Source organism: Coloeus monedula, assembly GCF_965178545.1.
Source record: "Coloeus monedula genome assembly, chromosome: 5".
Classification (NCBI taxonomy): domain Eukaryota; kingdom Metazoa; phylum Chordata; class Aves; order Passeriformes; family Corvidae; genus Coloeus; species Coloeus monedula.
Window position 1 is genome coordinate 58344393 of NC_138785.1, and position 19099 is coordinate 58363491.

At 35.9% G+C, this 19099-nt stretch overlaps 2 protein-coding genes across 9 annotated transcripts in view; one reads left to right on the plus strand and one right to left on the minus strand.

Moving 5' to 3' along the window:
- KCNIP4 (potassium voltage-gated channel interacting protein 4) overlaps positions 1 to 7344 on the plus strand; it is a gene marked incomplete at both ends in the record, with an annotated part of 401165 nt that extends 393821 nt beyond the window's left edge. For all 8 annotated transcript variants that reach the window (XM_082281889.1, XM_082281888.1, XM_082281893.1 and 5 more), the window contains 3 exons: positions 164 to 268; positions 878 to 940; positions 7297 to 7344. In XM_082281889.1, coding sequence (XP_082138015.1) covers positions 164 to 268; positions 878 to 940; positions 7297 to 7344 — 216 coding nt within the window. The remainder of the gene's footprint in view (positions 1 to 163; positions 269 to 877; positions 941 to 7296) is intronic.
- Positions 7345 to 9871: 2527 nt separating this feature from the next.
- PACRGL (parkin coregulated like) lies at positions 9872 to 18805 on the minus strand (the record flags this gene model as incomplete). Its single annotated transcript, XM_082281260.1, has 7 exons — positions 9872 to 10297; positions 11664 to 11744; positions 12701 to 12808; positions 14517 to 14651; positions 15847 to 15937; positions 17105 to 17172; positions 18692 to 18805. The coding sequence occupies 7 exons, from the start codon at positions 18803 to 18805 to the stop codon at positions 10241 to 10243; spliced, it is 654 nt and encodes a 217-aa protein (XP_082137386.1). The 3' UTR covers positions 9872 to 10240.
- Positions 18806 to 19099: the final 294 nt, after the last annotated feature.

Sequence of the window (19099 nt, forward strand, 5' to 3'; positions counted from 1 at the left end):
AATTAAGTAGTTCCTTCTTGAAGCTGTTCAGTCAAAAACTAACAGGTGAATTTCAAAATTTTATTCTAAAATGCAAATCCTAAAAATTATTTATGTGTTCTGAGTTAAAGCAGTGTTTACAATGCACATTACATTGCAGAAACATAAGATTTTTCCTCTTCAGGAAATGCTTGATATCATGAAAGCAATATATGATATGATGGGGAAATGCACTTATCCTGTTCTCAAGGAAGATGCACCTAGACAACATGTGGAAACATTTTTCCAGGTAGGTCGGGTAACATAGAAGTCAACAAGACTGCTCTGTGAGCAGGTACAGAAAGATTTTCATTGCTATAACAGTTTTGCATATCCTTCCAATTCTGTAATCCTTTTTATTCTCTGTGGTTCCATCCCAAGTTTCTCAGATCTACTCATTGCATCCTGTTTTTTCAACAAGCTCTTTAAGCATAGTCCAGTATATCACTTACTGTGACTTTTGGACTGGTTGTTCCTGGGCCGACATGTAACTGAAATGAATAATGAAAAGGACTTGTTTTACCCAGGAATTCAGGAGGAGAAACACACTGTAGAGGTTTGACCCTGTCTGGATGCCAGGCACCCACCAAAGCCTCTCTCTCACTGCCCTGTCAACTGCACAGGGGAGAGGAAATATAGCAAAGGGTTCAAGAGTATCATTCCTGATGGGCTCAGCCTTGGCCAGCAGGAGGTCTGTCCTGGAGCTGGCTGGCATTGGCTCTGCTGCACATGGGGGAAGAGAAGCCTCTGGCAGCTTCTCACAGAAGCCACCTCTGTAGCCCCCCTGCTACCAAAGCCTGGCCACACAAACCCAATTCCCATACATTCTTCTTCTTTTTCTTTTTTTTTTTTTAAACAGAAAATGGACAAAAACAAAGATGGAGTAGTTACCATAGATGAATTCATCGAGAGCTGCCAGAAAGTAAGTACTCAGTGTTAAGTACTGAACACATATCTGTTGGTTATTTCTATCATAGCTCTACACAGACTTCTGGAGTGTCAGTGAGGGTGATCTGAATACCAGAGACAGCACTTTCCCAAGGTAGAGTATGCAGGTACACCATTACACAAAACCACTAAACAGCGTAAATCAATTTGCTGCCTGAATCTGCAGACGAGCTGTTATATACAAGCTGTCACTGCTTATTAGAAAACTGTGCCAATATCGTTTCTCTCTTTAATAGTGTATTGTTTGCACTTGATAGGAAGAAGTTTCTTCACATTCAGCTAAATATTTATTTCTATCTTCTGCTCATGCTGGGGCATACAGTCCTGTCACAACTGGCCTATAATCAGGACAATAATAATATTGCCTGAAAATTTATCACCCATGGGTGAGTTTCGCAGTGAGTTGTGATGTGCTTATAAGGAGTGAGGCCTTATAAAAAGAGAGTGCAAGGGGCTTGCAAAGTGTTGGATGGCAAGAGTTAACACCAGACAAGTTTTCTCCAGGCAAGGCTGAGAACTGATTGTGATTATCAGCCACAAGCCTTTACACTACCCAGGTGGCTGTTAATTTCTTTCAACTGCTGTGAGCAGCTCTTGGCCTCTAGAGCCACAATAGAGAACTTCTGAAGCAGGAGTTACAGCCTGTTTTCACTCATTTGCTCTTCAGAAACCAGCTTGTTCTCAGACCAGTATATGATATGAGGAAAGGTAAGATGCATTTTCATAAATTTAAGGAAATCTTGTTAATTTGACAAAAATTGTAAGAAAAAGAAACACGATAAAATAAGGATGACTAGCCTTTGGCATGATAAGAGGTTCATAGAATTGTAGAATCTGCTGAGCTGGAAGGGACCCATCAGAATCACAGAGTCCAAGTCCTGGCTCTACAAAGGACACCCCAATAATCAAGGTTGTTGAGTGCAGTAAAGCATCACATTAGACCTAGTGAATATGATAGGCTTGATTGCATTATGTAAATTGATACAGCAAATAAGCCTGACACTATTTGTTACAGTGAGAAATATAAGAAGCCGTAGTAGTGGTCTACTGATACCTTGCCCAGCAGACTGATTAATACAAAGCTGATGGAGACCAGCACTATAACCTGTGCTTATTGATTCTTATCTTCTATGTCAAGAATAGAGTAATAAAGAGACAGAAGATAACAAGACTATCAAGATAAATGCATTTATTGAGTGATAGTTTTTTAACTATTTGGAATACAGAAATCTCTAGATGCTCAAAGATGCTCTAGAAGCAGCCTGTTTTTATATGCATCTGTAGCTATTCATTGGAGTTGCTCTTATGAGCACAGCTACTTAGTAAGTGAATCTTTGTTTGATTTTAATCCACTGATTTTGGGCGATGAAAGACAGCCAAGAGCTCTGCTAATGGTGGCTGTTCTGTGGATCCTTAGCAACGGGCACTGGGTAGTGTCTCATCTGTCAGCAGTGCTCTGTTGCACTGACCATAGTTCCAGCTTGTCAGTCTTGTTCAGTACCAACAAAAGGCATTTGCTCTGCTAACTCTGCATGATGATCAGAAACAGAGAAGAGATTAATTTCCCAGCTGAGGTCTGTAGCATTCCGGAAGTTAAATGACACATTAATCTGCATATGACAGCAATTGTGCTGATGGGCTGAGTGATTCATTTACAAAGAAAATTAATACCTTTAGTAAGGAATTGACTGCTCCTTATCCAGTGCAATTCAGTTTCTCAAGTCTGTTAGATTTATTTTGTTTGTTCTAAGTATTCAGAATACATGTGAGAGAGATGCTCTCTAGACTGCTAAATGATGGAGATACAATGAATGCTACAGAATGCTACGACTGTCACCATGCTGCTTATCTCACCTTCCCTTGCTTTTAACTTCAATGGTGGCCATGGTTTTTTGATACAAAAAGTGTCCTGCTGCCTAAATTCTTGTCTCTCTGACAATTAAGAACTGTTTTTCTTTTAAGACTTCTGTGCTTCAAAGTGTGTAATTCATGTTTATATAGATATTTGGTTTTAGAAATGAGGTTTGGGGTTAGGATTCATAGAATCACAGAATACAGAGCTGGAAGAGACCCATCAGGATCAATTGCAATTCCTGGCCCTGTGCAGGTCACCCCAAGAATCGCCCCAGGTGCCTGAGAGCATTGTCCAAACGCTTCCTGAACTCTGTCAGGGTTGGTGCTGTGACCACTTCCCTGGGGAGCCTGTTCCAGTGCCCAACAACCCACTGGGTGAAGCGCTTTTTCCTAATATCCAACCTAAACCTTCCTTACACAACTTCAGGCCATTCTCTCAGGTCCTGTCACTGGTCACTGCAGAGAGGAGATCAGTGTCTGCCTCTCCTCTTCCCCTCATGAGGAAGTTGTAACTGCAATGAGGTGTCCCCTCACTCTCCTCTTCTCAAGGCCGAACAGACCAAGCGACCTCGGCTGCTCCCCGTACAGCTTCCCCTCATGAGCCTTCACCATCCTCATGGCCTCCTTTGGGTATTCTCTAATAGCTTTATATCTTTCTTATATCGTGGCACCCAAAACTGCAGTTTTCAAGGTGAGGCCGCCCCAGTGCAGAGCAGAGTGGGACAATCCCCTCCCTTGCCCAGCTCGTGATGCTGTGCCTGATGCTCCCAGGACACTGGTAGCCCTCCTGGCTGCCAGGACACTGCTGACTCATGTTCATTTTTTCATTGACCAGGACGCCCAGGTCCCTTTCCACAGTGCTGCTCTCCAGCCTTGCATTCCCCAGTCTATACACACAAGCAGGATTGCCCCATCCCAGGCGCAGAATCCAGGACTGGCCCTTGTTAAACTCCGTATGCTTGGTGATTGCACATCTCCCTATTTTGTCCAGGTGTCTCTGCAGGGCCTCCCTAACCTTGAGTAAGTTGACAGCTCCTCCCAGTTTAGTGCTCTCCACAAAGTTAGTATTCCTTTGAGTCCTGCGTCCAGGTCATTAATGAAGATGAAGAGAACTGGTTGAGGATGAGCCCTGCAGGACCCTACTAGTGACTAGTCAATCAAAGTCCTTCAAGAAACTCAGTTCAGGAGTTAATGTGGCTTTGCTCTTTTCAGGATTATTTATTTTACAAAAGAATATGGCTGCTGCTTTTAAAAGACAGCTGCAGGAAACCCTTTTCTTAACATCCTGATAGGTATGAGATCTAAAACGGTAAGGTCTGAATCTTTAAATAGACCAAAAGTGTGTTCTGCCAGGGAAAGGCTGCAGGAGCCTTTCTTTGAAGGTTATCTCAGGCAAGATTTGCAGTCTCTGAGAACTGGCATTCCTCTACTTTGAGTTGGAAGCCAAATTAGTGAGTTGCAGAAGTACATCCCTTTTACTGCTGTTTTGCAATAACTAAAGGAAGTGTGGCATGCTTGCTTTACAAGCAAGAAGGAACACGGCAAAATATCTTTGAACAGAGGTCGTACTTCAGGTTCCTGGGGTACATTCCTGAGATTTTTTTTGTGTAGCATCAAGAGACTCTGGTGTGTTCTTAAACACTCATTTTACATGTGTGCACCTTTTTTTAAAATTGTGTTGTGCTGAGCACTTGTTTGGCACAACTATCAATGCAGCGGCACTGTACAGCCTGAGGTATACAGTTGGTTCAAGGCTCTTAATTCACAGTCCCATTGCAAAGAATAGCCTGTTCATTCAAAAAGCATTTAAAGTTATGCAGGGAATTATAAAGCATTGAGGCTTTGAGCACTGTCTTCTCTGGCCACTGGGTAGAAAGATCTGAGTAGAACGGAGATCCTTCCTCTATCTTAGAGAGGGAACGTGTATGCCCTCATTTCCCTGCTCTCCCTATCCCACATGAGTTTGAATGTCAGTCTGCCATCCAGACTCCAGGATTCTTCCTGCTCCCACAGGAGAAATGGACGATGCTGCCCTAGACATGCCAGACTGCATCTCAGAAAGCGGTGGCTGTTTGTCTGGCTTCATATAAATTACCAAAGAGCATATCTAGGTCCTGAGAAACAGTGTGGCTACCTCAGGACCTGGGCACGTCCCAGTTCCTTACCTGCCTTCTTTCACTGCTTGGTGCTGGTGGAAAATCGTCTGGCATTGCTTCGTATCTACAGCAGCACCATGAAGAACAGAGACAAGGACTAAGGGCATGCACGGGGCATAGGTGACTGTCAGGGGGAGTGAGTTATAGGTCCTTCTGATAATGAGAAAAAGGCTTCTGGCACAGGTGTTTTCTGCAGGAGTAACCTTTTCCATATACAATGCTGATGGTCTGGGTTAGCCTGAAAACAGCAAAGAAACCATTTCCAACCTAAGAAAAACTGGCTTAAAGGTAGGTCAGATCTGCCAAAGTTCATTCATCCAGCTTTGTGCTTCATATGGACAATGCTTCATATGCGCTAATACCTCCCTTTGTCTTGAGTTAGGAAGTGTTTAACAAATCTAAGATGAAAAATTGTGTAGAAAAATGTACTGAAAAAGAGTCAAATGAAAAATATACACTTGACAAAGAATTCCAATGCAAGCATCTGGGGGTTTCTGGTTGTGTTTTTTTTTTTTTTTTTTTAAATGGGAAAAAACGCTACTAAAACTCATCATGTTCTAAATATTATGACAAGTCTGTATTTTCTTGTGAAGACTCTTCCCATTTGATTTACTAAGGGAGTGGCATTGGAAGTCTGTAAAGAAACAGCCAACCTCAGAAATACGTAGTTGATTTTAGAAAACTGCTAGTTTCATTCATGATAATACATATATAATAAAATTGGTAGGAAGTGTCAAAACACTTCGCAAATTCAGAGCATGTTCTTTGCTTCACACATTTGCTGAGCATAGTTGCCAGTGTATATACAAAAACATATTAGTACAAAAACATTTGTACTAATTATATGACAAATTACTTAAGTCAAACCAAACTTTAACCTTACATCAGTAACATTCACTGGTTTATTGATGTTTCAAAGCAATGAAGTGAGGAAGAATTTAACTTTCAGTAATTTAATATAATACCTTTACTATACAAATTTTTGAAGCATTAGCCTATATAGTGTATTTTTTGAAATTACATTATCATTGCTTCCCTAAGTTGTTTTATTGTACAAAGTAGTGTGCAGATCATTCCTTACAGCAGCATCATTTGAGATGACATACTGAATCAAAGATAAAAAACCCCACTGTGCATGTTTCATAACATAAATTAAGCTAATTACTCAGACCTGTCATTTTCTACAAAGCAAATCACCCACTAGACTGAAGAGTGAATAATTTAACTGGAAATTGATACTGAACATGTGTTACTGGAAGATTAATGTACAAAAATCTCACATACTTATCAGTAGTGAAGAATACTGTTGAGATAACCTCTCTAAGAAGTGGGTTTTTCAATGCACATATTTCATGAAACATTCAAAAATAAAAATAATTATTCAGTCTTTTTATTCACTAGAATTAAAGATGGCTATATTATCTCTGAAGAAAGTACTAAAGGGTAGGATCATTACAGTGGAGACCAACAAATGCTAAATCAGCATGTAATAAACTCTTGTATTGTGTATATACATTGTTTTGTGCAAACAACTGCTGATGTAGAAATGCCAGCAAATATGGGCTATTGCAAGTAACTCTTCTATACACTGGAAGGTAAAACTTACAAAGAAAAATAATTTTTGCTGACTGCTGTGCTGAGCGTTACCGACTGGTAAAACCTGGAGTAGAGAGTGATGCATCAGTATAATACAGAACTTGAAAGAATAATATTTTGTTAAAAAAATTACCTAATGCAAAGCAATCAGAAAGCAGAAGTAGCATTTAGAAGCAGTCACCATCTTTCAGTGTGAACACACAGAAAATCTCAACTGAGGAGCTGAAGAGTGTTGTGGTGATACTTGTCAAACTGACTGATTTTGGCTCATGCAAAGGTGCACACTTCAGTCTATTTTTCTTAGAGTTATCCCTAACTATGCAGCAGAAGCCCCAGGATTGCAAAAAGGATCCTATGTACTCTGCACAGGACTAGCAATTACATGTACAGGTTCACACTTGATACCACTATTCCATGATTATTTATTGTCTAAGTGTATTCTGTTATCCTGAATATAAAATGATAACTTCAGAAATGTTGCAGATGTAATTTTCTCAACATGCTATTGTATTCTTGACAGAATAGTTTTGGTTTCATTAATATATAGAAAAACTTATTTAAGCATGGATCCATTAACAGCCTTTTTCTGCTAACCATTTCTCCAAACCAGCTGAAAAAAATGTTGCAATTAACTAAAATTTTCTACCACATTTCAGTATAGATATATGCTAACTACATTTGTAATGGTGTATGATTTTTGGTTTTGTGTTGTCTTTTTTTACAGGATGAGAATATAATGCGATCCATGCAGCTCTTTGAAAATGTGATTTAATGACGACATCAGGTCTACAACTAATGGAAAAATACGAGCTATTCTGCAACATTATCTAAAAAATTGATTTCCCACTTTATCATAAATAAAGTTACTCAGCTTTACACTGAGACATGTATTATGCAAGTAAATTTTTTATTATAAACTTCCCAACAAAAAATCCTTTCTAAATTATACAGTTTAGCACTTCAGCAGTGGCTACTTAGTTAACAGGATTGTTCTGAAAAATCAAGTTCTTACCACAAATGCAACAAAATAGAACTGACATTATGCACCCTTATTATCATTCCAACCCCTAGTCAAAATCGAGAAAATCACAAGGAGATTAAATAAATATTCTTAGTTTTGCTACTCGTTTGTACTGGATTAAACTCCAGGTGTTGAAGTATATTTCTTAAATCTCTAGCTTCTGATTTATACAGAGGCATTACAATTTGTTTTCTTCTCATATTTCTAGGGTGTAGTCCTCATTTTTGAATGATCTTTTGAGTTAAAATGCTATAATTAATGTGCAATGCACATCTTGCTACAACTGCCTTCCAACTTTGACTTGATTTTCTCTTCAGAAAAAACCCCAACAAACCCAAACATAACAGATAACTTGAGAGCAAGATGTTACAGAGCAACAACAACAAAAAAATTGCTTATAGGTATTTTTATTCCATAAAAAATATGAATAAGCTTCTACCAATCTCACCTAATAAATCTGTACTTAATTTATCATGACATGAATATCAGGAGTCCTACATACTGTATTTTTAATTCTTGGATGTGTCTGCAAAATTCTTTGCCTAAAATTAAGGATCTTCTGACTTCTAATTTTTCATGAAGAAACCTTAACTGGATCCTAACACTTCTTTCCTAAGTATGTGTCCTTCTGCCTTTAATGAAGAAAAAGGCATGAACTTTTGAAACTGCCATCCCCCTTTAGTGCTGAGAATGAACATCACTAAGTAGTAACATCTAAATGACTGCTAGAGAGGCTAACATCCATTTCAGCTTTTTGTAATACCTTTAACTATGAGACAGAACCAAGAAAACAATGAAAACTTTAGCTATATATCATCTATATGTGATAAATGCACTACACTTTTTAAGATAATTTCCTCATTAAGATTGGAGCTACTTAATTCTGAACTAGAAAGATCCTCCTAAAAAAGTATGCATATAAAATATAACACTGCCCCTCCATCCATGTAATTTTTAAGATATATTGTCCACAGAGTCTATGCCAATACTTCAAAATAGGTGAAATGCTATCAGATAGGCCAACCTTCATTGTGACATTGCTGCAGAAAATGTGAAAGGGGATTAATGAAGTAGAAAGAAGGTTACAAGTATTCTTTTGTAAAAATAAATCAGGTATCTATTCTGGTGTAGAGATGGGATGTTAGAGGCATGCTGAAGGCTGCTCTGCTATCACCAGTGTAGGATAAGAGTAGTACAATACATGTACACCTGAAATCTGCTGTAGCGTGTTTGTGTAAACTAAATGTGCACATTTTGTAAAAAAAAAAAAAATAAAGTAGACATGAAGAAAAAAAGGACCATGATCAATTTTTTGAGCTGTTAAATACCTGCTGGCAAAAATGCTTATTGAAGAAATAAAATTTTTTTAAGGCATAAATACATTTATCTTGACTTAGCACAGGTCTGATCTTGACAGAGATTGGTCCTGAAGTGAATTTTAGTCAGGCTGTAGTAATTTTAAAAAAACTTCTGAAATTGCTTTCACATGACAGACTTTTATTAATACTCTATGCATCAGCATCTTGTTATGACAAAAGACATCCTTTCCAACAACTTTAAATGCCAGAATTGAATATTCCTCAGGGGAAAACATTCTGTGCAAATTTTGTTACTTCAGTTAACTCTCCCTCACAGTGTACTCAAATAAAACATGACCCTGAATAGGGTCAAATTCAAATCAAATTCAAATCTAATTTGAATCAAATTCAAATACATTCACAGACAAATGTTGTACCCTACAAAGCTTGACAGGTAAGCTGGCTTGTACACTCTTTTTGTTGTCTTTAACTCATATTTTTTATAGCTTCCACGTTCAGAAGCTTAGTAACTTGTCTGGACCTGAATTCACAAGCAAGTCCCAAACATACCTATGACATTACTGAACTCAGTGCAAAGGGAGCACAGTGTAAGTACTCCAAAGTTACATCCAGCTCCCATTCGGTAGGCCCAAAGTTAACAGGGACTAATGAGCTGAGCAAAACCTCTGCTGTGGCTCTGTGGAGCAACCTGATGCCTCTGCACTGGATTTTCAAGAGCCTCTCCAGGCTCTCAAAACACCATGCTGAGAATGCACTGAGCAAGTTCAGCTTTGCACCATATGCTGCCTGTTTACTGGGTTCAGCTTCACACCTTTAAAAGCTGACTCTGAAGAAGTCTGTGAGGGCTCACAGTTCTATGTCTGCTCTAGTCCTGATGAATCTAAATGCATCCATCTCTCCTGTGTCAAAAAATAAGTAATATATTTCAAAAGCAACTATACATATACAATTTAGCACCAAGTTAGATTTTATTTAAGTAATTACAACCAATTTATTTTGCATCACACAATTATACAAAACATATTAAGCACAGCAGATATATTAAATGAAATTGTAATTTAAAACAAAATAAGATTCAATATTTACTCTTTGAAATAACAGCACATTAACCAATGTCATTGTTAAGCACAATGCATATGCAAATATACAAAGAGAAGTTTTCCATAATTACATATTCACAAACTGATAAGACTCCTGCTCTCCATCATACTGAAGGATTATTATTATTTTAAGAGAATGTATCATACCCCAAATAACTGTCAGTGATACTTGCAGACAGTTTCTTTCCTAACTTCACCTTACAGTACAAATCACTACAGTTTTCTTGTTCAAGAATAGATAGAACTATAGGTTGGAATTTTAGATTTGATGATAGCCACAGTTGCCTGTTGAAGAAAACAAAACAAATTTAAACAAAATAAGGGACACTAGCACTACATATGACTACTCATATAGTCACTACAAATTGCATAATTCATCTTTGCTATTATCAAACCGTAGAAAACTAAAGTTAATCTTGGCTGAGAAATTTACTGTCAAAAGGGCTGAAAAAAATGAACTGAGAAAATGCACCACTGTGATAACTAATGCTGGAGAGTAAACATCCAAAAGAAGGGACATTTAAACTCATACCCAAAACTGGACATAAAATATAGACATGAAATAGTAAGGATTTTTAAGTAGAGGAGTGATGTTCTGGAAGGCACTTCCAACAAAAGTAAGAATCATATGCTTTATAACTAACTTAGAAAATAAATTTGATAAATTAATTGGTTGGATTATATAATATTGCTTTGTAACCACAATTTAGGAGTCTGTTTCCAGGTTTTTTTGCTTTATCTTATTACTGTATTTTTAAAAGACATACAGAAAGACCTACTCACAAAACAGGTAAGACTACAAGAAATTGGGGGACTGACAGAAGAATTAGAGGTTAATGACTCACTGGATTAGTTACATTACTGAGACCTAAATTTTCAGAACATTAAGATGAGACATAATTTTCCTTGTATTGTCTCATTTCATATAAATAAAAAACTCTCGTCCTCCTTCATTTTTTGTAATGTTTTTCAAATCTGTAAGACAAACATTGCTACTGCTCTTAAATGAATATGAGCACACACACAAAAATGAAGAGGCACCTATTGATTATTTGGGCACCTACTGATTCAGGCACACAAGCTTGGTACTGGTAGGCCTGCATGTATGGTCCCTAATCTTCAGGTCATTGCTATTCTTTGCAAATAACCATTTAATATAACACATACAACTGTTCATAGGGTCAAGAAAGCAAGTATTTTCTCTTCTGGACGAACATCCAAGCCACTACTCCTCACTTTTTCTCCTTTTCTCCTTTGTGCACAATGTACAGCATAACATTTGGCAAAAGAACGTTCAACGGAAGAAACCGCTGCCATCTATTACTTAAAGCATCTTTTTGATTTATAGCCACTGCAGATCCAAACTCTGCATTAACCAGGGTGGGCTGGAATGTGTCAGATTCCCTCAGTAAATGGCATAAACAATAAGCTATTAGTGGGAACAGCAGGCATCATCAATAACAGCAAAAAGTAACTTTTTGCAAGAGTAAATCTTGTTGAGAAACGTATTTAGTCCCAGAAAATGGAGCACCAAGCATGTATCCCAGCCCTACTGAAGCAAGAACATGGCAACAAAGCCAGAGATGAAAGTTCTTTTGGCAAAATTGTATTTAAAAGTGCAGATTACTGAATAATCATCCGATCAACTCACCTTTCCACCATACTGCTCCAACTTTTGTAAAGCAACAGTAACTTTTTCTCTAAATTTCTTGTCCATTAATCTCTTTAAAAGCTATTGGAAAGGTAAAAATAAAAAGGTTTGTTGCACAATATAGTACAGCATATGCAAAGAGGCAATAATAACCTATTTTGTTACTTTATTCCACTTTAATTTTGCAAAATTAAAGCCACAAAGAAACATTATAACTTGCAACTGACGTCAAAGTATGGAACTCAATAAAAGCAAATGGAATAAAAAGTTAACTAAAGAGAAACTTAAATTCAAAGAAAACTGATCTGTTAGCCAACAAAAATATTTCTTTTTCTTTTAGCGAACGAATTTGAAAGAAATATCCACCTTAAAAAAAGTCATGAAAAGTCGTCCACATGAAAAGTTAACTTTTTTTTATGTGCATTGAAAGAGATTTGTTGTAGTGGAAATACTTCAAAAAAACATGCTGTAGTTTCTCTCTTTTGTATTGGATGTCAAAAAAGGTCCTTTTATTTTGCTGTAAAAGTGCACTTTACAAGCAGGTTGAAAAAAAACCATGAAAAGCCTGTCTGACAGAGGAAGAATGTCCCCAGAATGACTTGGTATAAAAGTACTTCTCATAATCCCACTCAAATCTTATTTAATGAAAACTTCCTTGTGCAGAATTCCCATCTGAAAGAAGTGGGAATATTTGCTTCTGTTAATGATTTGAAGCGTTCATGGTTTTGTTAAAATACTCAGACTTAAAAACTCATTTTGCAATAAATTTTCCACCCAAAACAAAAACATCTGGATGTTTTATTAAATAGAGAGAAGACTTCTATTATTCTCCAGTTTACATTAACAACAGTTTTTGGACCCTGCTAGAACTTTATAAGTCACCATACTATAGGAATGAAGGAGTCACACAGGGGACCATATGAAATAATGTTTTTCATAGAACTGCTGAGTCCTCCACTGTATCTGTGCAGATATTATAGTAAACAAGAGTGCCATTAAAATACAAATGATTTTTTATTACAACATTGAAAACTTACATTTGTGAGTAGAAGCTTAAGATGATCATTAAGAGATGGGCCCACAAGAGCACTCAGTTGCACTAAAGCATCCAATCCTCTTCCAAATACTTCGTCATCTGCATGGGCCTTCAGAAGGGGCAGAAAGAAAGAAAATCCTATGAGTAATATTCAGACTAACACACAAGTTTTTCTAAACTGCAATGTCTGCATTATGATTGTATGGAGTAGTTTTAAACATAAAAACTACTGTGCGTATATACTAATACTGACTGACTAGCACTATCTAGAGGCCATGTTTAAAGCCAGAGTATATTTCTGAAGTGGACAACAAAAGCATCCATGAAATGTCCCCAGAACCCTTGCATTTCTTCTGAGAAAACTAATAATTTACTATTGATGAAATAAAAAAATTGGCACGCAGAGTATCTTGCTACACTGGCAATTTCAGTATTTCACTGCATATTAGAAATAACCTTCCAAATGCTGCTGTGTCGAAATTGAGACACCATTTTAGTTGCAAATGAAATGAATTCTAGGTAATTTCTATGTAATTCATAATGATAACTTTCTTTGTTGGAGAAACAGAGGAGCCAATGACCTTCTGCCTCAATTTATTTAGTTCCTTGCCAACTACACCTTTGTCACCTGCCAGCAATTATCAGGCTCTTATCTACTTCTACAATTCTTTGTCATCTTTATTGCTCCCATGGAAAGGTTCTTCTATACCCGACTTCTCTAATGGTTTAGTTATTTCGCTTTTCCTTTAGCAGAGAAATAGACTCATAACAATTTATTGTGGTCTCATATTAAATTTTAAGTTTGTTTAAACAACTGTTTTTCCTCTCCAGCATTTGGGCCCTGAACATTTTCTTTTCAACTATAAATCATTGACTGCTTATGCAGTAGAAGGTTTAACAAGACTTAATACCAAAACAGTGCAACAATAAAAATTATCAGATGAGTAACATTAATTGGAGAACTATAATTCTAATTTTGTCTTCAAGCTAAACCAAAGACAGTGATAACATACAATTCTAAACTTCTGTTGCATCTGATTTGAGATCACAATTAATCTTCAAACTTCAAGCCATCTCTGTTAAATCAGAACTGAAAAACAGCTAGATAAAAAGGACAGATACTTACTGAACCAGAAAACGGCTCACAAAGACATGAAAAAGATCCAAAAGAGATAACCTTCAAAGTCAATATCTCATTTTATTTTCTGATGGCGTAGAAGAGTTAAAAATATTTCAAAAAATTAGGAATATGACCTCAAACACTTTAAATGTATTCTTCCCTTTTCCTCACAGACATATTCTGGAGATGGTGCTGTGCAGGGCTGGGAGTTGGACCCAATGATCCTTGTGGGTTCCTTCCAACTCAGCTTATTCTGTGATTCTCTTTTACCTTTGTAGCATGTTTTGAATTGTTACATGTAATAGATGAGTATTTATTCCTGAATATCCATTTTACTTCACCTCATTTTTATTTTTTTAGATGTTATTGTGTGGACATATAAAAAAAACCCACCACAAATACGTATTTTTATTTCTGCTTATATTAAAACCTTTAATAGAACAGTTTCATAAAATTTTCCCATAGCTACTGTTATGTAGTTGTAGAAGAAGTTGCCCATCTGAATTTATATTTAAAGAAATATTTAGCTAATAAACTAAGGTAGGATTAACAACAGAAAGAAAAATCATTCCTATCCCTCCAAACCAAAAGCCCATGCAATAGATTCATTACATTAATATTATCCATGTATTTCTCACCAGCAGATGAAAAAAAAAATCAAACTCATTAAAATCTCTGCATGAAGAACAAGACATACCAATGAAGCCTTTAAGACTGGAACTAGACGAGGCAACAAGGGAATAGCTTTTTCAGCAGCACCTTCAACCAGAAGTAATTCTTTAAAACCCTCCTTGGAAACAAAAGTATAGGGATGTTTTGTCTCTCTTAGTCCCTGTTGCAAATGTAAAACATAATTTTCTTAATAGTGAGCCTTCTTTTACACAAAAACATGTTTTAAAAGTTCCACATAGCAGCAAGATAATGATTAGATTTTGTCAGATCAGTTCAAAACATAAAGTACACTAACTCCACCATGTGGAGCCACTGGGTACAACTCTGCTCACAGAATATTCTAATTAATTTTTCTTTTAGAACATTGAATATTAAAACTCACATTACGAATACTGCCAATTCGATCAATATTTGTACTTCACTACCTTTAATCTAACAACCCAAGGTATTTTTTCAATGAGACCATGAACTAGAACAGGCCATGTTTGTAAAGGGGTTTTGTACCCTGAAGAAAAAAAAGAATAGAAAGTGAACTATGGAAGGAAAGACACCCCACACCACATACCTCTGTATGCAACACTAAAAACTTGTAGACAGTACAAAGATGCACTTCTGGCAAAGGCCTGACTGGAAAAACTCAAAGATTTAAAGCCCTGTGGCTGAAGCCTTTCTTCTTAACATAATAGAAGCTTTATGTTACTTTAGGAGTTGACAGTTTTGTTAGTCTTAAAAGAAAACAAAGGAAAGAAAGAAAAAACCAAAGGAAAAATAGAAAAAAAGAAAAAAAATGGAAAAAGAAAGAAATAAAATAAAAATTTAAAAAGCCACCTTAGTGTATGCACTTTATTCTACCTGCAACATTGGATTCAGCCATTGGATCACATTTATTTAGACACCTGAAACATTTTTGGTGATAAATGTCACGGATGGTTCTGAGAAAACAGAAGCCTCAACCTAATGTATAGTATTTCTCTTCCAGTTATTTACACTGTACTATTTCAGTCTATTGAGGAGAGCATTCTTATTTCACAAGGTAGGCTTTTGTACAAAAATAAGCAAAACAATTTAGTTTACAAAAGATCTGCAAAACCACAAATTTCATTCAACAGCTGGGAATTTGAGATGCAGTCTTGCATTTGATCAGTATTATGAAGATTAAACAGCTCTACCTAGCTCTCCCAAAATGCTCTAATTAAACTACAAATAGCAATGTTCTTGACCATTTTCATTCATATAAGTGGGTCTTTTTTTTATATTTTCCTAGTAGCTAAGCCTAAATTAGCTTGATTGTTTAAAAATGACATTTGCCATTAGGAAATGGTTGTGTGCTTAATGTTACAAGAAATTGAGTTTACCTCTGCCAATGTTATAAGGAGAGGATCAAAGGGAACAGTTTCGGGAAGGCAGTCCCACTGCAGTTTGTGCTTTACTGATCCATGCACTAACCTATACAAAGAAAAAAGTTTTAACAAATTAACATATAATAATACATAATTTATTGCTAAGACTATTTGCTTTAAATGTATCACCAATTAGTTTGTCATATTACTACATTGTACACACAATCACAATACATACTGCTCTCCTCAGGGAAATCACAGGATCACAGAATCAACTAAGTTGGCAAAGATCTCTGTGATCATTGAGTCCAACCTGTGTATATGTATAATGGTTAAGAGTGCAATTATAATAAATTCCCAAAATATGGCAGTTTTCAAAATTCCACTCCTAATCACATAGAAATCAGAAAACAAAAGTTACAAAAATTATAGATGCCTCTCATACCAGCACAGAAGCTATTCCTTTTGCAAAGTTACTTATTTTGGTACGTATATCAAGAAACATTTTCCTCAAATAGCAATTGGTAAGGGAAATCAGTTCAAACTGAAAAAGATCATATTGGAATTTACTATTTACTCCTAAGACACAAATAAATGTATTAATGTATTAATACTATGTATTAATGATTATTTTATACAAGTATATACATGCACATTTTATTAGTGATGACTTATATTTTTGTAAAGTAATTCTGCATCCATGTGAAAAAACACTAGAGTATTTATTGTCTAGGCATATATATAACTAAGTAACTTAAAATACCCTAAACTATTACTTAGAAGTAGTTTTGTTAATATTTGATATTATTGAAAACTACAGAACAGAAATATTCAATAAAATTTTGTCATACTACTAACTTCAGATAAAAAAGGCTGTGAAATGTTTACTTACTAAAATGACACTAGAGAAGTAAACACATTTACCTGAAGAAATTGTTTGTGAAATAGGTTTAGGAAACCAAGTGTGCACATACTTAACTATTCTTTAAAAATGTGGCTTTGATATTAATACAGCATAAAAAAGAACCAAAATAAGACCATTTCAAAAGCATGGAAAGTTGCTTTCTGCTCTGGAAAGAGTCAAGTTATTTAAAAAATTAGAGTTATTTAAATTAAATAATTTAAATTAAATTAAATAAAGTTAATTAAAGTTATTTAAAAATTAGAAATTTTTCCAGAAATTAATAGAATCAAATGACCTAACTAAAAAATGAAACATGAAGAGATGTATTTCATAATATATTTAGTAAAAATAAAAACCAATCCAACACACCTGCATGGAATGCCACCTCTAGCATATGTAGCAGCAAATGCAGTTGACGGTTGAGAATAAGGACCAAACTGTGAGGACAGAAAAAAAAGCATTATTTATTCATAACAGTAATGTTTTAAAGCTATTATGAATATGTTAAAACTGAAGTTTACCAAAACCTGAACTTAATCATGTGATTCTAAAACAAATCAAGAAAAGAACTGCAGCTATGGGGTGGAAAACATAAGTGAGACACTTATGAGAAAACAGCTTCTAAGACTCATCTGGCTGGGGAGTTGTTAAAATATATAAAAATGTAGAATCAGTGGTCTCCTGATGGAATAACTTTATTTTTCTATTTTTTCTTGCAAATGGTAATATTAAAGTTTTACAGGTTCTCTCCTTAGCAGATCAAGGCCTCCCACTTACCTGAAGCTCTTGTTGCTATATTGGAAATATACAGAAAGCACGTTTACTGCAATTCCATCTTGATCTGAGTATAGACAAAAGTGTATGGTGGCAAGATGTGGGAGAAACACCAAATATTGGGCAAGATGGTGGGAGGGCACTGGAAATGCACAGGGAGGTTCACACTGGGTGAGAATCTAGGAAGGACACACTGGAGAAGGACACTAGGACCTTCATGCAAGGAAAGGCTGAGAAAAATTGGTTTTTATCATATACATGCTTCTTATGCATATGAACTATTATATTTACTAGCATGATCATTCAATGCTGTTTTCCAGATTATACATATTATCACAAAGCATTCAGAAGGAAATACCATGAAATCTCAATTTTTGTCTTTTGAGTGTTTAAACCTCCATTATGATTAGCAGAATTGTGTTTATGGCTTAATTTCAGTCATTGTGCTACTTGCAAAGAGATTTCAAGTAAAAAAGATTCCCACATTGAAGTATTCAGCCTCTGTTTATCAGTGAAGTACTTCTGCATTTAATTCACTTTCCAAAAAACCTGTGGCATTACTAATTGTCCAAATTATATGGCCCAGTGGTGAATTATAATTCATGCATTCAATGCTAGTTCTCCAGGCACGTGACTTCCATAAAATAAACAACGCCTTTCATTACTATTCTCCCAAGAGCACAAACTTTTCCTGAAGCATTACAGAGTCACAGTAACTGTGAATTTCAAATAATGCTCACCAGCAATTAATTTTCCAGATTTTATGAAGCCTTGAATACCTTCAATATGCCACCCCATTCTTGGTTTCATTGCACAATTGAAATAAGTTTCTCTAAAGGAGCAGGTGCCAAAGTTCAGACGTATAAGGAAAAGAACAACAATCCTTTTTAATGTTTAGCTCTAAGTCTCTTTCTAGGGCAATAGTACATAGAGAATAACAGTTACCATCCAAGCCACAATTGTACCAAAATACCTTTTTATAAAAATGTAATATACAATGTTATACTTCAGGTATTTGAGCTTAGAAGATAAGGAATGTATGATTAATAACGGAAGTTTAATTTCTATGAAAAAAATAGGACCAGAAGAAGCATGTCCTGCATGCCATTTCATAGAGTAAGGAAAATTCTTCAAACCACAGATGGGTTTTGACCAAACAAAACCACCATCACCTATACATACCGGATCAATAGTTTTAGGATTCAGCTTGTCACTAGGCTTTGGCTGTGATTCTGGAAAACATGTCTTGCTTTTCTGTGCTGCAGTCTTTGTTTTTATTTGGATGCCTGCTGACATTCTTAGAACATTGCTTCCTACAAAAAAAAATTATTAAAAACATAAAATAATTTTCATTCCTATATGAGAGAATATCAAGGGTTAGAATCCCCAGGCTCAAAGACTGACATGAACAAACAATCAAGTAAGTCTGAGTAAGTGCACTAGGAAACAAATGCTTATTCTTATATATTGGACACAGTGCATGGAATAATTGTAATAGTCTTGTTATTCCATTTTTCAAATGCACACATTTCCCAACCTGCTCCTCTTCACTTGTGTTCTTTGAGACCTGCAGCTAAAGTGAATTAGATA